The following is a 19,564-nucleotide window of genomic DNA, read 5'->3' as shown; positions in this document are numbered from 1 at the left end:
ATTTTTATTTCTGGAAAAGCAAAGGGATATATTTCTTATAGCAAGCATAAAAGCGTCCTTTACATGACAAATTTCAGTTCACTCTTTAAAATGTGTATATTTTGCATTCCAGAAATACTTATTTTTTACCAGTCCATCTGCTCCTTGGACATAATATAGATAATAAAACCCAGTATCAAAAATAAAAACTCCTTACTTTGTCTGGTATGACTAATATCTGCACTTGGGTGAATGGCTATTTGATTTTCAGGGGTTACCTTGCAATTATTTTATCTGACACTAGATGAGAAAGGACCCAGAAAAAAAAATGAATTATTATGAATGGTATCAAATCAACAAATCCCACTTGCTTACGGGGAGAGGTTTATTTTAACTATTGGCAACTGTGTTCAATAATTTATATTTAGGCATTCATCCATGTACTAGGCATCACTGATAACATGATTGTGTATTTATGCTGGCAAGAATCTGATCACAGTGATCAAATCAAGTGCATTCTCTTCATTTAATGCTAATACAGCCTTTCCAGGTAATTGACGCCTTCCTTCCTTCCACCTGAAGACTGATGATACTTTAAATATGATCTGTGGCCACAGAGTAACCCAGCAAAGTCACTGACTCTCCACTGACCAAAAGGAAGCAACTCCCTACTCTGAAATTCCAAGGTGAAAGGCCAGTGACTTGTAGGGAGCAAAGGTCATCCTGGTTTATTTGTAAAGCACCTAACTGACCAAAGCCCACGATTACATGGTGGGTGGTACACTTCTAAATGAACACTGAACAAACACAGGGATGTATATTTAAATAACTTACTGTTCTTGGGTAAACATTTGGAGAAACACTGGAGAGAGTAGATTTTCATAATTTTGATTGAGAGTTCATTTTAGGTAAAGGCAGACCTTGATGTGCCCTGGTTAATGACTTAAGATATCTGCTTTTTATATCAAATGACTGAGATGGAATCTAGAATCTTTCAGATAGATATTAAAGGGTACTTTTAAAATTATATAATCCTTGGCATAAATGTAAAACTTTTCTTTGTGAATATTTAACTTTATAAATGTTTCTTTCCAATGACTAAAAACAGATTTAAGGATTTGGAATTAAAATAAAGGGCTCTTTTTTAACTTCTATGTTAAGTTCAGGGGTACATGTGCAGGTTCGTTACATAGGTAAACTTGTGTCATGGGGGTTTGTTGTACACATTATTTCATCACCCAGGTTAACACCTACTACCCCTTAGTTATCCTACTACCCCGAAATATAAATAAATATACTAAATACAATTATACTTAATAATCCTATTACCCCTTAGTTATTTTTTCTGATCCTCTTCCTCCTCCCACTCTCCACCTTCCGATAGGCCCCACCAGTGTGTGTTTTTCCCCTCTGGGTATCCATGTGTTCTCATCATTTAGTACCCATTTATAAGGGAGAATATGTAGTATTTGGTTTTCTGTTCCTGTGTTAGTTTGCTAAGGCTAATGGCCTCCAGCCCCATCCATGTCCCTGCAAAGGACATAATCTCATTCTTTTTTATGATTGCATAGTATTCCGTGGTGTATATGTAGCTCATTTTCTTTATCCATCCATCATTACTGGGCATTTAGGTTGATTCCATGTCTTTGCTATTGTGAATAGTGCTGCAATGAACATATGCGTGAATATGTCTTTATAATAGAGCAATTTATATACCTTTGGGTATATGGGATTGCTGGGTCAAATGATATTTCTGTCTTTAGGTCTTTGAGGAATTGCCACGCTGTCTTCCACAATGGTTGAACTAATTTACACTCCCACTAACAGTGTATAAGCATTCCTTTTTCTCCACAACCTCACCAGTATATGTCATTTTTTGACTTTTTAATAGTAGCCATTCTAACTGGTGTGAGAGGGTATCTCATTGTGGTTTTGATTTGCATTTCTCTAATTATCAGTGATGTTGAGAATTTTTTTCGTATGGTTGTTGACTGCATCTATATCTTCTTTTGGGAAGTGTCTGTTCATGTCCTTTGCTCACCGTTTAATATTTTTTTCTTGCAAATTTAAGTTCCTTACAGATGCTGGATATTAAACCTTTGTCTGATGCAAAGTTCGCAAAAATTTTCCCCCATTCTGTAGGTTGTCTGTTATACTCTGTTGATAGTTTCTTTTGCTGTGCAGAAGCTCTTTAGTTTAATTAAATCCCATTTGTCAATTTTTCCTTTTGTTGAAATCATTTTTGACATCTTCATCATGAAATGCCTATGTCCTTGCTTATGGCTTGAATGGTATTGCCTAGATTTTCTTACAGGATTTTTATAGTTTGGGTTTTTACATTTAAGCCTTTGAAGCATCTTGAGTTAATTTTTGTATATGATGTAAGGAAGGGATCCAGTTTTAATTTTCTGCATATGGCTAGCCAGTTCTCCCAGCACCATTTATTGAATAGGGAATACGTTCCCATTGCTTGTTTTTGTCAGGTTTGTTGAAGATCAAATAGTTGTAGGCATGCAGCCTTATTTCTGGCATCTCTATTCTGTTCCATTGGTCTCTGTGTCTGTTTTTGTCCCAATACCATGCTGTTTTGGTTACTGTAGCCCTGTAGTATAGTTTGAAGTCAGGTAGCATCATGACTCCAGATTTGTTCTTTTTGCTTAGGATTGTGTTGGCTATTCGGGCTCCTTTTTGGTTCCATATGAATTTTAAAATGACTTTTCTAGTTCTGTGAATAATCTTTCTCAAAAATTGTTGTAACAATTAAGTGAGATAATTCAGGTAAGCCATTTCTTACAAACTTGGCTTAATTAATGTTAAGTGCTATCACTGACTCTATAAATTGTTTTGGGTAGTATGGCCATTTTAATAATATTAATTCTTTCTATACATGAACATGGAATGTTTTTCCATTTGTTTGTATCATCTCTGATTTATTTGAGCAGTGTTTTGCAGTTCTCCTTGTAGAAGTCTTTCATCTCCCTAGTTAGCTGTATTCCTAGGTTTTTTTTTTTTTTTTTTTTTTTTTTTTTTTTTGCGGCAATTGTGAATGGGAGTTCGTTCCTGATTTGCCTCTTGGCTTGACGGTTGTTGGTGTACAGGAATGCTAGCGATTTTTGCACATTGTACATTGATTTTGTATCCTGAGACTGCTGAAATTGTTTATTAGCTTCAGAAGCTTCTGGGCTGAAACTGGGTTTTCTAGATATAGGATCATGTCATCTGCAAACAGGGATAGTTTACTTCCTCTTTTCCTATTTGAATGCTCTTTATTTCTTCCTCTTGCCTGATTTCTCTGGCCAGGACATCCAATACTCTGTTGAGTACGAGCGGTGAAAGAGGGCATTCTTGTCTTGTGCTGGTTTTCAAGGGGAATGCTTCCAGCTTTTGCCCATTCAAGTATGATGTTGGCTGTGGGTTTGTCATATATGACTCTTAGTATTTTGAGGTATGCTCCTTTAGTACCTAGTTTATTAAGACTTTTTAACACGAATGGATGTCGAATTTTATCCTTTTCCATATCTATTGAGATAGCTATGTGGTTTTGTCTTTAGTTCTGTTTATGTGATGAATTACATTTATTGATTTGTATATGTTGAACCAACCTTGCATCCCAGGATAAAGCCTACTTGATCTTGGTGGGTAAGCTTTTTGATGTACTGCTGGATTTTGTTTGCCAGTATTTTATTGAGGATTAATGCATCAATGGTCATCAAGGATACTGGCCAGAAGTTTTCTTTTTTTATTGTATCTTTGCCAGGTTTTGGTATCAGGACAATAGGTGTCATTTCTGGTCTTACAAATAAATGAATATATTTAATTTATTTGTAATGGTCAGGATTAAAAGGGTTCTTTGGTAGTTGATTGCATAAAGAGATGGGGATTATTCATTGTATTGTGCTACCTAGAAAATGCCATGTGTGTGTATGTGTGTGTGTGTGTGTATTTGTATTTGTATTTAAATCAGCTGAAATTCAAAGAAGACTTCTCATTTCACAAGGAATGGCTTAGTCATTGAGACTTATTAAGTTTTTAGCACTATCTTTTTCTTAACTAATTATATGAACTAGAAAAATTAGGAACTAAAAATAGAACTATCATCATTTTGTTATTTTGTTGAAAGGGAAACAGCCTCCTCACCATGAGTGACAGTCAAAACAATACCAAATGCCAAAAAAAAAAAAAAAAAAGAGTAAAAATTAATCATCCTTGGTTACAAAACAAAGCAGTAGATTTTCTTCCTTTTTCTGAACAAAATTAACATAGATCTTTAGGATGTTAATGCTCAGACTTTATTGATGCTTAAACAAGATTCAAACTGAATCACAACTGTAAAATTTACCTACAGAAGCTTGGCTTCTCCACTCAAAATTTTCAGACCCCTGTTTAACATGGTTCCCCCAATTCCTGTATTTTCAGGAGGATTGAAAAAACCGTCAAAGCACAGTAATTACATATAGCATCCCTCTAACCAATTCATTTGCAACTCTTCATCCACACAGACATCAAAAGTGTTGCTCTCCATGTGTTCATGGCTGGGTACAACAGGAAAACTCAAGTCAAAGTCTCTGACCTCAATGTGTTCACACTTTACTGCAAATCATTTCTAGTGAATATGATATATATTGGATACATATTGGGAAAATTGCTAAGAAGTCTCAGAGGATAGAGCCCCCAGCATTTGGAGGATTGAACCTAAAAATGTTAGGGCAAGCTCATTTGAGGCATAGCGAACAGAGCTGCAGGTAGATTGTCTGCCTGGGACACAGGTCTGGATAAGAATGTGGCAGGAGATAAGGCTGGAGAAATACACAGTAGATAGATTAGGAAGCATCTTATGTCTAAAGGGTAGCTACTTGTGGGTTTTGTCATATTTTCAGTGCTCAGACATCATTCCAGTGAAATCTGGAAAAAATACATCGAACTAGGAGATTTTAGAGTTAGGAAAGCTTGCTAAGGAACAACTGCAAAGGTCTGAACCAAAGATGAAGAGAGTTTGAGCTACATCAATATCAGCAACCTCCAAGAATCTGTCTTCATGCCTCTTCCACACCGCAAGTGTCCACTGACTTCTCCAAACTCAAGAGATTTTGAGTTAGTTTTTAAGACTTCTTGACTGAAAAGTAATTAGGGAAATGCACGAACATTGAAGTACAAGGATGTTCATTACAGTTTTGTTTATAGTGGTGAAAACATTGAAAATGACTTTGTGTCCAAAAATAAGGTATTGGTTAACTAACTATAACACATCTCAATAATGGAATACTATCAATTGTTTGAAAAGAGTGTTTAAAAAAACTTGAGAACATGAAAAGTCATTTATGATATAGATTTTTTAAAAAGTAAATAATATGCAATGGTTCTGTGCCTATTTCCTTTTTTAAAAAGTAAATCATAAAAGAATATATTGAATAAAAATCTAGATTTTTGTCATATATGTAAGGACTTGAAGGGCATATACAAAAAATGTTCTTAGCAGTTACTCTAAATATTGGTATCATGAAATTTGTAAAATCTTTATTTTTAGCTTTTGTCTAGTTAACATGCATTATTTTTGAATCAGAAAAACATTGTTAATTTTAAAGAAATTAGGTATAAGTGTTAAGGACTTGAAGTATAAAAAATAGTTCCAACTTAGACGACCATTGATTTTGCGTGTGTAATACTGCTGCTAACTCTTAATCACTGACCAATTTTCTCAACTTTACCTCCTTCAAATGTTCATCAGTGTATACTCATGTAGCTCCCACATAGCTGTGTAGAGAGTGAAGTAAAAATTACCATGTTAATTATGATAATCATATATGTCCCAGACATTAGGCTGGAAATTTTCACATATTCTTGCTTATTTATCTTTTATGGTGTGAGTCACCTTTGTGAGTTTTATTATTATTCCCATTTGCCTATTATCTAGTCTAAGATCCAAGTTGCTTAAGCGAAATACAGAACAATGATTAAACTCATTTGCCGAGGTCAATATTTCAAGAGTGATGTGACAAGTTCAATGTATCTGGTTTTTTTAAATGATTGTTTTGATTTTTTTTATTGTAAAATAAGGGTGTAGTAAATTTTGCCTTGTCCTATACACATATGAAAGGTCAGACATTTTATGAATTCAAAACTTTTATAGATTCAATCAAAAGGCATAGCAACATTCTATCTAGTGAGGTAGGTCCTTTCAGGTAGGAAAATGAATCATTCCCCACACTAAAAATGTTCTCTATGTTAAAAGATTTTCTTTTAACTTTTTTTTATCATTTATCATCTTCCTGGGTTCATGCCTGGCATGTTCTATATTTATTATTATTTCTTCCCTTCAGGATTTCCTTTGGGAAATTTTATTATGGATGGTCACAATACCTACTCATTTATTTCAGCTTCTTGAAATTGGTAACACTCCATTTATGTCACAATTTAACTTTCTTAGTGTTCCGTGTTTATTTCTGTTTTATACTATCACCTTTCAAGTGATCCAGAAAGAGGGTTGGTACTATATATGATTTATTGGAAGATAAACAGATGAAAACAGCATACTGTTATTAAATGCTATTAACCTTGGAACTAAAAATCATAGAATTGGGAGTTGCAAAGAACTGCCGATGCCACTCAGTCCACACAAAGTAAAGGAATTCCATCTCTCCATTTCTCCACTTTTGTCTCCTTCATTATTCAAATGAGCAAAAACTTGTGGTTTTTTTTTCTTTTTCATTCTGTTTAAGTAGAGTTATTCTAGAAAACTAAATATGTGGAAAAGTTGAATATGCAAAATTAAATAAGAAAAATTAAGTTGTGGGTGAGAGGGTTTAAGGCCACCTTTTATGATCAAGCCAAGACTGTCAGATTCATGGCCACTATAACACACAAGGATGAATAGTTGGACTAAAGGATTCAAGATCACATTTTCAGTTCTGAAGAGAACATCAACATTAAAGTTCTTGCTTCTTACCACATAAGATTTGACGTGTACACTAATGAAGACGGCTCTAGAAAAATTCTGTATACTTTTTACAGAATCAAAAAAAAAAGATCTCGGAGGTCAAATCTGTTTGCTTTCATTCTGTACTAAATTCTTCTTATAATCTTTAAAATCCATATTTTTCCGTTCTCAAGTATTTCAAGATAAGCAGCTGCCACCATTTTCCACTGAAACTTAATTTAATAATCCAATAATTTCAGAAGTACATCTTCCAGGAATACAAGAAAAAATGATCATTTGTTTCATTTTGTTCTCTTACTTCCATTTCCATTCTTTATTGGGTGCTAAATGAGGTATACTGCTTGAAGTTTCACTGTTCTCAGTGACCAAAGTACTGCAAAAACAGTAGCACGTCTGAGAATGAGCCCATAGACATGATACTAGAAATTTTAGCCCTTTCTGCCTAAATTCTGCTTCTAAAATCTACCATTATGGTCCTCAACTACCAGGAAAATAAATGCCTGATTTCTGAGTTATTCCAACACTCAATTGTAATGTTACTATAATTTTAACTATGTTTTCTTCCCACCTGTCAGTTATCAGAAACTGATGTCATTAGAATTAAACAATTTTGACCCAAAGTTGTTTATATTCTCTTGCTGAAATGAATATGTCGCCCCGGCCCATAATATTTGTACATATTTTCCTTTTTAGTTAATTATAATTAGCATGCTGTTTATTGCATTCCTTTTACCTTTTCCTAAGAATTTGCTTTTTCCTTCAATTGTTTGCATTGGTATCTTTTGAATTTCCTCCCTCTTATTTATTTTTTGGCATAAATAATAATTGGTGCTGCAGCAGGAGCTTGATAAAGCTTTTTATTATGTTCCCTTTTGTCCAACAGCAGTCATGAGGCATTAAAAAGGCTAAACAGTTTGCCCACAGTTCCAAGACAAAATAAAAGTAAAGCTTTCTGTGGAATTTGTTCTTACTTTTCACATTCCTTTTTTATTAAAGGTATAGTTCTCCTATTATTTGTGTTGATTTTTTTCTAAATTCTGTAGATTTCTTTCATATGTCTTAACTGGAATTTTCCCATAAGTTTATATATTTATCTTGTTTTTGAAATGTCTTTTGACTGTAATATATAAATGGTTATTATTTAAGTCAGTTAGCATGAAAATGTTTCCACGACTCTCTGCTTACCACAGAATCCTTAGAAAATTAACTCATTAAATCCAATAGACCCTAGACACGGGATCTTGAAAGCTTCTAATCTCCCAGGTTTAGGCAGCGTGTGCTATGGGAAATCAAAACAGAAGTCGATACACCCTATGATGTTCTGGATCCTCTTTTATCTGGCTTTTATTCTTTTTTTGTTTCTGACATGGGGTCTCACTCTGTCACCCAACCTGGAGTATGACTGTGGTGCAGTCTTACCTCACTGTAGCCTTGAACTCCCGGGCTCAGTCTTCCAGCCTCATCCTCCTGAATAGCTGAGACTACAGGCAAGCACTACAACATCTAGCTATTTTATTTTTTTTGGAGAGACAGGGTCTTGCTATGTTGCCCTGGCCAGTCTCAAACTCCTGGCCTCAAGTGATCCTCCTGCCTCATTCTCCCAAAGTGCTGGGATTGCAGGTGTTAGCCAACATCCCTGGACTCTTGGTGGGCTTTTTATAGTCTTACGGTATCTATGACTGTTGCTTCTCTCTCATCTCTCTTACATAGGCCTGCCCCCCAATTTCAAAATATATTTTTATACAAGAGAACTCCAGCTCAAACTACTTCTATGTTGTTCTTCAAAGTTGTATTAATTTATTCTCCTACACTTTTTTTCCTACCAGTTTCTTTAACTCTCTACCAAAAACTCACCTATTAAACATTTGCTTTCAAAGCCCAACTTAAATGACTTCTACCTCATGAATCTGCTCTGACCACTCTAGATGGGAGAGACCTCACCATCTATAGCATGAGCATCACTCCATTGACAGAGGGCAGGCACTTTTGTCTCTTGAGGCTGAAAATTTGACTGAATGGCATGGTGATTTTAAATGGCATATGACTAGCAATCCCTTAAGCAGCCTCTCTCAACTTCATACTAAAATATCTATAAAGCCTACCAAAGCTGAAGTCTCACAAATGCCCTAAATATTAAGACCAATTGGTAAACTATTAGTAGAGTCAGTAAGGATTTTCTCTGAATTTGAAGTCCAGAACTGAATTGAAAAACTTAAAAACTACTTTCCCACTAAACATAGATTGAAATTCTTGGTCCATGAGTAGAACCATTCTTTGCTCTTCTTCAACTATTTGCCTCCTACTCAGAAGCACAGGAACCATATCAACCACCACCAAAAGCCAGAAAAGAAAAAGTAGAGTGGGAAAATGGTCCCTCTATTAGGTAGGCAGTATTTTATGAGCATCTGTAATAAATGCTATTCCCTAATCCCTAACACAGTGATCCAAAAGAGTTAAGAATAATAATAGGATGAGAAAAAGTTTCCAGAAACATGTCCCCCAAAATATATAGGCATATCAGTATTCATTTTTTAAAGTCAGTTGTGAGGGTAAATATAAAATTAACAGGAAAGAAAGTAATATTGATAACATTTGCAGTGAAGATATGACTATGAATCCCTTCAAATAACACAATGGCTGCAATGTACAAGGTAAAAACTGTTAGAAGGAAAAATAACAAGCACAATTATTGTGGAGGACTCACATACATATCTCAGGCTTTGACAAATCCAGTAGAAAAAAAGGAAGGAAAGAATAGGTTGGAATACAGTAATATCTTCAATAAAATAACAGTATAATAAATAAGGTGATATGTATATATATGCAGATACTTACAAACATATACACACAATCAAACTAGTTGCCAGCAAAACATCTGTGAAATATTTAGAAAATGTTATAGTGTTTATCTCAAAAAAAATCAAGAAGTTTCAACCATTAAAAGGCCAGCCATCCTCTAATTTCCATGAACTATAACTGGAAATTAAAAGGAAAATAAATGTCTAAACATACAGATATCCGTAAAATTAAAGTGGAAATGAAAATCTCAATTACAAACCATTTAGAAATTAACAAAAATGACATTACATATCAAATTATAGAATGGCAGCAAAAATGCAACCAGAGGCAGATTCATTAGAGAAGAAAACTGATAGATTTTCGTTAATGGATTTTGTTATTGTTTTTGTATATTCCAATAGTTTTCCACTGCTTGAAATTAAGCTCCAGTCACTGTAATATTTCTTAAAGTCACATTCTGGAGTAAGTATTAAAATACCAGAGGGAATAATTTGCTGGGACTAGCATCTACTCTTGCTATCTTTATTCTCATATATTTTGGCCTGTTGTTCCCTGTTCTCTACTTCCTTGAGACGCCAACTACTTGGCACCATATTTGATCTGACACACACCTACGGCCCCTTTAAATGGAACAGTTCTTGTAAACACCATCTCTGACTTCAATTCTCAGTCTCTCAGATGCTGTTTTATAGTTACCCCTTGGTCCACACAGCTGGTATTACTTGTAAAAGGCATCCTTACTTTCTACTCGGGACTCAGGTCTGTATTAGTTGTAAGAGCATCACCTTGCCCCCCAACAGGAGAATGGGAATTATGAGAGGAAGATAAATTGTAACTCATTTTAAGGGTCTGTGATTTCTATGGCTCCTTTTAAGTTGACCACAAAATTAAATGAATTCATATGTTAATTCACATATGCATGCATACATATACACATAAACAGAGGATACAGAAGCCATCTTTTTAAATTTTTATCTATTGTTTTATTTATTTATTTTAGAGCCAAGGTCTCTGTCTGCTGCCCAGGCTAGCGTGCAGTGGAATCATCACAGCTCACTGCAGCCTCAACCTCCCGGGTTCAAACATTCTCTCACCTCAGCCTCCCTAGTAGCTGAGACTACAGGTGTGGGTCACCACATCCAGCTACTTTTTGTATGTTTTGTAGAGACAGGGTTTTGCCATGTTGCCCAGGCTGGTCTTGAACTCCCGAGCTCAGACAATCCACCCACCTCAGCCTCCCAAAGGGCTGGAATTGCCGTCATGAACTACCTCACCTGGCCCCAGAAGTCATTTTTTAGGGATTCACTCAGAAGATATATCTATATCTTTATCTATATCTATAGATATATAGCTTTTCCTAACTTTTTTTTTACTTTTCCTTAAGTTTTCACTTAATATTATTAGCCAACCTATGATTTCTATAATAAGTATATGCATTCATAAATGATAGCATATTTTCTCAATTTAGAGTTCTTTCCAACAACAAAATTGTTATTTTTCTGTAAAGGAACTATGGGTAGTTGCTATGGCCAACCATGGTACTAAAAGAGAAAATATAGTTGGTTGTAATTTCTGTGAAAGTTCCCACTGAGTTGTGTGCATGTACAGAAAGACAAGCTTTTGCAATCAAAATAATTATGTGGTGTTTAAACATAATATTCTTCTCCAATGTAGACGAGGGTCCAATGTATCTCTTACGCTGGACATGAGTAGCTTGGGGAACATTGAACCCTTTGTGGCTATACCAACACCACGTGAAAAGGTAGCAATGGAGTACCTGCAGTCAGCCAGCCGAATTCTCACAAGGTCTCAGCTGAGGGACGTCGTGGCAAGTTCACATTTACTCCAAAGCGAATTCATGGTGAGCCTTCTGTTTATTATTTACTCTTCAGTCAGTATTTTGAAATATGGGGCACTTGAGACATACGGAAACGATACTGTCCTATACTTAAGCAGCCTACAATAAACAAATGGCAAGGTGAAATGGTTTTAGATTCACTCTCGTCTCATCCACTATTGATAAGTATTAAAACTGGAATGTAAGAGCTAAGTTAAGGCAGAATACACAGGAAATGACCAAGCAAATAAGTGGTATAGGGAGCTGGCCAGAGAAGGGGCATTCCAGGACAAAGAATAGCCTTGCTGTCACTGTCTGGGGAATTAAACTGTTCGGTTTAACTGGAACATTGAAATCAAGGTGGGAAGTGGCAAAAGTTGAGCCTCAGAAGTATAAAAGAAACCCAGGCCTTAATATATATTTAGAAGCTTGGACTTTATCTTGTGTTTTAGATAGATCATTCTATTTGCAGTGGAGTAGGCACTAAAAGGGAGCAGTTTAGAGGCTCTAGCATTAATCCTGTGGGACTGCGTTGGTGGCCTAAACTAATACAGTAGAAGGGAAAATGGAGAGAATCTGTAGGAATTTACAAGAAGTGGGATTAATTGAATGAGGCAGCCAAAAGTAATGGAAAAGTCAGGGGTTGATATTCGTGTTTTTGGCTTGGCCAACAGGGTACATATGGTGCCCTTTAATGAAATAAGGAACACAGGAGGAAGGCCAAGTGTGGGCTAAAGAGAATGATGATTTCAGTTTTAGACATACCAGTGTTGCTGGTGAAAGCTTAAAGCATGATAAGATATATCAACTCAGAGAACATGAAGTCGGATTAAATCTTCTTATGTCTAATTGTTGCCCAAGGGGAATATTGACTTTATTGATCACCTCTTGCATTTTAAATCAGTTGTACATCTTAAGCCATATTGGTTGAGTACAATAAATTGATTATTCTAGGGTCAGTTCAGGCATTTGCAGCCACCCTAATGGTGGAAGATTCAGCGATGGGTTGGATCTACTATTAGCCCCATCAACTATTATTAAGTGTCCAAAGTAAAATACAAACATGAACATCAGACTCTGTGGTGTATCATATTTTACATGTGAAGAAAATGAGACCTGTAGGAATGAAAGAACAAGTCGGTGGTCACACAGCTAGCCAAAGGCACACCTAGAGCTTTTTTTTTCTAGAACTGCAGACAGCTCTTTGTTTATGAAATAAGACCTTACCATAGTCCACTGCCCTGAAAGGAAATTGAAGGCCAAGAAGGAGTACCCAGGAGAAAGAGAATGCTGGAAGATGACAGATTGTCAGTGTGTGTCAGAAAACAGAAGGTGAGAAGGAAGAAGGGGAGGAATGAAGATATTACCTTTGTGGCTTTGCCCAAAGACACTGACATGCTTGAAATTACCAAACATGAACATGTGTTTTCCATTGAATATTCAACAATTTTGCTTATTTTCATAACTTGGAATTAACAGGTTAAAACATTTAGTTGGCCGGGCGGGGTGGCTCAAGCCTGTAATCCCAGCACTTTGGGAGGCCGAGACGGGCGGATCACGAGGTCAGGAGATCAAGACCATCCTGGCTAACACAATGAAACCCCGTCTCTACTAAAAATACAAAAAATTAGCCGGGCGAGGTGGCGGGCGCCTGTAGTCCCAGCTACTTGGGAGGCTGAGGCAGGAGAATGGCGTAAACCCGGGAGGCGGAGCTTGCAGTGAGCTGAGATCCGGCCACCGCACTCCAGCCCGGGTGACAGAGCAAGACTCCGTCTCAAAAAAAAAAAAAAAAAAAAAAAAAACATTTAGTTGAAGCAGAAAATAGGGATAAATATCATGGATAGCTAGCATAGTGCAAGTGTAGGAAAAAGTATTTTAAAAGTAAGTAAGTTGGGGCCAGGTGTGGTGGCTCACGCTTGTAATCCCAGCTACTCAGAAGCTGAGATGGGAGGATCACTTGAACCCAGGAGTTTGAGGTTACAGTGAGCTATGATTGTGCCACTGCACACTGAGCTAGGTGACAGAGTGAGACCCCATCTCTAAAAATAAATTAATAAACAAATAGCTGTTTCTCTCTGTAGACCAAGTCTCAAATTTATATAGTCTAGCTTTTCTGAAATTTTCATATTGACCAAAAACTAGGATAATCTGAATGAATTTAAAGATGATTTTATTTCAACAAATATTAGACTGCTAAGTTAAATTTTCTACTGGAGAAAGTTTAAGCAGTAAAAATATTATTTTATTTGATCAAAGATTTAATATCAGTCATGAAACAACATAAAAGTCATTTTGTTCACATTAATCTTATCAAAGTTAGAGAACATACTGTTTTGTATAATCAAATCCTTAAACAAATGTTTGTTTGGATCCTTTTGAAAACTTTGGCTTGTTGCTTTATTTGTCCTGATTAGCTACAGATGCACACCTTTGTATATTTAATGCACTTACATACAGCCACTCTTTTTCTATTGTTCCCTGTCCAATCACTTGAGGCACATAATGTATACTCTGACAAAATAAGAATATTAATGTTCTTGTTAAGTGGGAGAAACAGTGTTTGAATGCCTTTCACTAAAAAACATTGCATTTACAACTACACATGGAACAATCCAAGTATCAACCATTTCTTAATTCAAAAAAAAGTCATGTCATCATCACTTGAATTAACAAGCCTTTATATTTACCATTTTGGGAAAGAGGTTTTAATAATCCTAAAAGAGTCACTATTAGTGTGAAAAGATAATCTTTTCACACTAATATATTTTAACACTAATATATATAGTAACACATGTGTTACTATATATATTATAACACAAAATATAACGTGTTATAATTTTTTAACACAAAAATTATAGTAAAATTTTTGGTACTAAAGTTACATAAAAACTGGAATATATTTGAATACATGGTTTTTTTAAAAAAAATTCACTTTTTAGCATCTGTCTAATCATTCTAGCAATTATGTCACAACAGGATTCTTAAAATCTAACCAGTGTTATATGTCTCCTTACTGACTACGTATTAAGCAATATTTTCTAACACAGAGAGCTGTTTCTTAGAAGTCAGCTTGTCCGGATGCAGCTGATATGTTTAGGAAAGGAAGGGTGTTGGTCCACCAAAGGTAGTAGGTCTGTTGTTTTTAAGTGGCTTTGAAGTCCAGTAGAACTCTGGATCAGATGGCCCCCTGTGAAGATTTTCTTTGTGGCAGTATTAGATACACTAATTTGATATTACTTATTTTTGCAGGAAATACCGATGAACTTTGTGGATCCCAAAGAAATTGATATTCCGCGTCACGGAACTAAAAATCGCTATAAGACCATTTTGCCAAGTAAGCTTCTTGATTTTATAATTTGCATTGTATGTGGGGCAAGGGGAGGGATAGCATTAGGAGAAATACCTAATGTAGATATGGGTTGATGGGTGCAGCAAAAGCAACCCACCACAGCACATGTATACCTATGTAAGAAACCTGCACATTCTCCACATGTATCCCAGAACTTAAAGTATAAATAATAATAATAATTTACATTGTAAAGCACAAGACAAGTCTTCCTATTAACCCTTACCTCAACATTTCCAATTCTTACAACACCCACCTTCATTTCAAATTTGGAATTACAAACATATATCAAGACTAATAATCATTAAAGTTATCTGAAGGTAATGATTTTGCTTTTTTACTCTTATAATAATGTCCAGGTCACAATTCCAATAGACACATATTCTAAAATTTTGTTGTGCCACACATCATGGCTACCTGATTTTTGTCAAGGGTCAAACAACTCAGTGGGAAAAGGAGAGTCTTTTCAACAAATGGACCAGAAACACCTAGATATCCACATGCAAAAAAATGAAGTTGGAGACAAAAATTGATTCAAAATGGACCAGACACCTACATATAGGAACTAGAACTACAAAACTCATAGACGAAAACAGCTGTAAATCTTCATGACCTTCAATTAGTCAGTGGTTTCTTAGATAAGCCAGCAAAAGCTGAAACAGCAACAACAAAAAAATTGAACTTCATTAATATTAAAAAGTTTTGTGCTTCAAAGGATACCTTTAAGGAAGTGAAAAGACAACTGATAGAATGGAAGAAAATAAATATTTGCAAATCATGTATCTAATAAGGGACCTGTATCTACAATATGCAAATCTTACAACTCAGTAATTAAAACACAACCCAAAAAATAAACAAAAGATTTCAATGGATATTTCTCCCTAGAAGATGTACAGATGACCAACAAGCATATTAAAAGATATTTAACATCACTAGCCATCAGGGAAATCAAAACTACAGCAAGATAGTACTTTATATCCATGAGGATAGCTATAATTTTAAAAATAGGCAATAAAAAATGCTGGCAAGGACGTAGAGAATTGGAAACTTAACACTATAGTTTTAAGTACAAATCCAGCTACTTAGGAAAACAGTTTGACAGTTCCTTAAAAGATAAAACTGAGTTGCTATATGACCTGGACACCCTACTTCCAGGTGAATATTACCTAAAAGAAATGAAACGTGTGGTTCACACAAAAATGATACAAAAACATTTATAACAGCATTATTCATAATAGTCAAAGAGTGGCAACCATCAGCTGAGAAATGGACAGATAAAATGTAGTATAGTCACACAATAGAATCAATAAAAGGTAACAAAGTACTGATGAACCTTGAATGAACCTTGAAAACATCATGCTAAGTGAAAGAAGCCAGACACAAAAGACCTCATATTTTGTAGTCCATTTATATGAAATGTCCAGATAGCCAAATCTAGACAGACAGAAAGTATCTTAGTAGTTGCTTAGCATTAGGGGATATGGAGAATGACTGCTAAAGGAACTGTGTTTATTTTGGGGCTAGTTGAATGTTATAAAATTGATTTACAGTGATTGTTGCACAGCTCTGTGAAAATAAAAGAAAAAAACTGTGATGGCACATGAAATGGGGGGATTGTATAGAATGTGAATTATTTCTCAATAAAACTATTACCAAAAAAATGTCACTGTGCATAACAATGACCTAGAGTCCTTGTTAGTCCTGTGCCCAACCCCAGGGATTTCATTTAAATAGATCTGCTATTGAGCACAGAAAGCTACTTTTAGGAAACACTTAGGTGATTCCAATATAGATGAAACCAGGACCCACTTTGAGAACCACTACTATATGTGAAACTGGACTGAGTTTCATGGAATTTATTAATGTCAAGCAATGGCCTGAATGCCAGGGACCAGTAAGAAATACAAAACAGTCTGTAAAATCAAGGAGGTCACAGACTAGAAAGGAGAGTCATATAAATGGTAATTATGCTCAGTGCATAGGCCAGAATAAAGATACTGCCCAAGCAGTGTAGGAGTTCAGAGAGGACTGGGTAATTAATTCTGCACAGAGAAATTAGGCAAAAAAAAAAAAAAAAAAAAAAAAATGGAGAGGAAGTAATATTTTCTATGACTAAACAAACAGATATAGTTGGAGTTTTGGCAAAATCAGTAAACATCTCATGACAAAGCTCAGGAAAGATGGAGCCACAAAGTCTTTTTAAGTTTTGACATTGAAATAGTAATCTTCAAAATTTATTTCATTAACTCATTCATAAGACATCAACTTCTTTATATTCATAGTAACAGTGATGTAATTAAAGAATTACTGTCAATACTGTCTTTGGCCTTCCCCTTCTGGTGGAATTGGAAATGCATTGTTAACCTATAACATATTTTAACTGCTGTATATAGTTAAATCTATTTACCTAAAGTAGAGTCACCATTGAAAGTTATTTTATGACTACACTTGGCCAAAGGGGATGAAAGTGCTGCGTGTTAGAATTAGTGTTCTCTTTCTCTCTCTCTCTCTCTGTTAAAATTTTTATCAAAACACACCAAACATAAGTAATAAGGGAATATACCTCCATCACAATTTTATATACCCAAACCATCATCTAATTTTAGAAGGATTTGGAAATTATTAGCATTAGTTCAGAGTTCAGCCTTCTCCATTTCCTGCCCAGATGATATCAGACAACTGCTTCACAGTCCTGTGTCAGCTTTTCCGTTCACAGAACTGGGTGGACCTCTGGATTCAGGGCACCTGTGCTGACAGCTGATGTTGCAAATGATGGATTTTCTGTTGAAAATGTCTACAGCCTGAATGCCCCACCCACCACCCCTGTTGCATAAAATATAATTTAGGAAATACAGCTTAGAAAAGCCATGCTATTGGGTGAAAGTATCCAAAAAGCCTAGAATGAATACAGAAAGATGTTCTTTATGATTTTAGACTGTAATATGAGATAAACTTGAAATATTATATAAAATGATGATTATTAAATGATCAAGATTTTAAACATTATGATTGTTTTTAGTTTTAACCTGCATAAACTCTTCTTAGTTCTAAAAGCTTGACAGCTTGTACATAACAGCAACATTATATAATTCTGAGAATGCCTTGCAACAGATATATGGATAGACAAGAATCAATTATTAATAAATCAATTTATAAATTAAATTATAGTCATTTCTCTAAGGACAATGTTATCTTGGCTCAGATTAAAATGCTAAAGTCAAGTTTATATCAAATTATTTTGCAGTGTAAACAAATATTAGTGATAAAAATACGTCTACATCCTCAATAACAAAAGTAGTAGGAAAAAACAATCATACATCCATTGAAAATTATTAGCACACAACAAAATATAATACTGTAATAATAAGTTTAAATTTTTTATTTTTAATTTAGATTCAGGGGGTACCTGTGCAGGTTTATTACAAGGGTGTATTGTGTGATGCTGCTGTTTGGGATTCTTCTGACCCCATGACACCCAGATAGTCAACATAGTACCCAATAGGGAGATTTTTAGCCCTTCTCCCTTTCCCTCCCTCCCTTTTTTTGGAGTCCCCAATGTCTATTCTTTTCACCTTTATGTCTCTATTTATCCAGAGTTTAGCTCTCACTTATAAGTGAGAACATGCAATATTTGTTTTTCTGTTCCTGTGTTAATTTGCTTAGGATAATGGCCTCCAGCTGCATCCATGTTACTGCAAAGGATATGATTTTGTTCTTTTTTATGACTGTGTAGTGTTCCATGGTATATGTGTACCACATTTTCTTTATCCAATCCACTGTCGATGGGCATCTAGGTTGTTTCCATGTCTTTGTTATTGTGAATAGTGCTGCGCTATAATAATAAATGTTATGCATATTTCTCTTATGCGGTCAATGTATTGATACAAATATAAGATAATATAGATGCAATTAAAGAATGCCATTTACTCAGGCCATCATTTTATATATAAAATTTTAACATCTAATAATGTTTCCTACTTAAATTATGTTTTCTTTTTTATTATATAAAGTGCCTAACACAGAGTAGATATGCAAATAAGGAAACCACTCATTAAAGCAACAAGTTATGTAGCTAAAGCAAGATATTGGAATTAAATTTGATTTCCTACCACAACAAAAACGTTGACAGTTTTTGGCAGGATAGTTAATCTCCCTATGCCATCCTTTATTCCCAAAAGTAGTGATAATAATACTCTCCTACAAGGCTATTGAGAAAATTAAATGATAGTATGTGTAAAATGCCTATTAAAGTTCCAACTAATAGTAAGCCCTCAGCTAATGTTAGTTTCTCTTTCCCTCCCTATCTAATTGAAAATGAATCCATTACTAACCTCAGAACCAATTCCAGGAAATAGGGGCACCATCTATGTATAGAGAAGTTTACAGTTTTAAAAGCAAAGTACTCAAGAGCCACATTTTCATTCATTTATAACAGTAGTGATGAAAATTATGATGATGATGATGATGATACATTTTTTGTTTAATTCTTGGCTTTTTTTAGTCCAAGCTATATATTACAAGAGTTTTTCTTGGAAACCTACATTTCCCCATACACAGTTATATGTTGTATTCTTGCATTTGTAAAAGGAAGTATTTGGAGCCACACACAGTGGCTCATGTCCTGGAGTTTGAGACCAGCGTGGGCAATATAATAACACTCCATCTCCAC

At 35.1% G+C, this 19,564-nt stretch overlaps 1 protein-coding gene across 3 annotated transcripts in view; it reads left to right on the top strand.

Moving 5' to 3' along the window:
- The window catches only part of PTPRR (protein tyrosine phosphatase receptor type R), a 292,728-nt gene that overhangs the window by 212,154 nt on the left and 61,010 nt on the right, over positions 1-19,564 (top strand). For all 3 annotated transcript variants that reach the window (XM_023226530.1, XM_023226531.2, XM_023226532.1), the window contains 2 exons: positions 11,387-11,573; positions 14,799-14,883. In XM_023226530.1, coding sequence (XP_023082298.1) covers positions 11,387-11,573; positions 14,799-14,883 — 272 coding nt within the window. The remainder of the gene's footprint in view (positions 1-11,386; positions 11,574-14,798; positions 14,884-19,564) is intronic.

This window comes from Piliocolobus tephrosceles, chromosome 10 (assembly GCF_002776525.5).
Source record: "Piliocolobus tephrosceles isolate RC106 chromosome 10, ASM277652v3, whole genome shotgun sequence".
NCBI lineage: Eukaryota > Metazoa > Chordata > Mammalia > Primates > Cercopithecidae > Piliocolobus > Piliocolobus tephrosceles.
The sequence above is the reverse complement of the archived record's forward strand: the minus strand, read 5'-3'. Positions and strand labels throughout refer to the sequence as shown.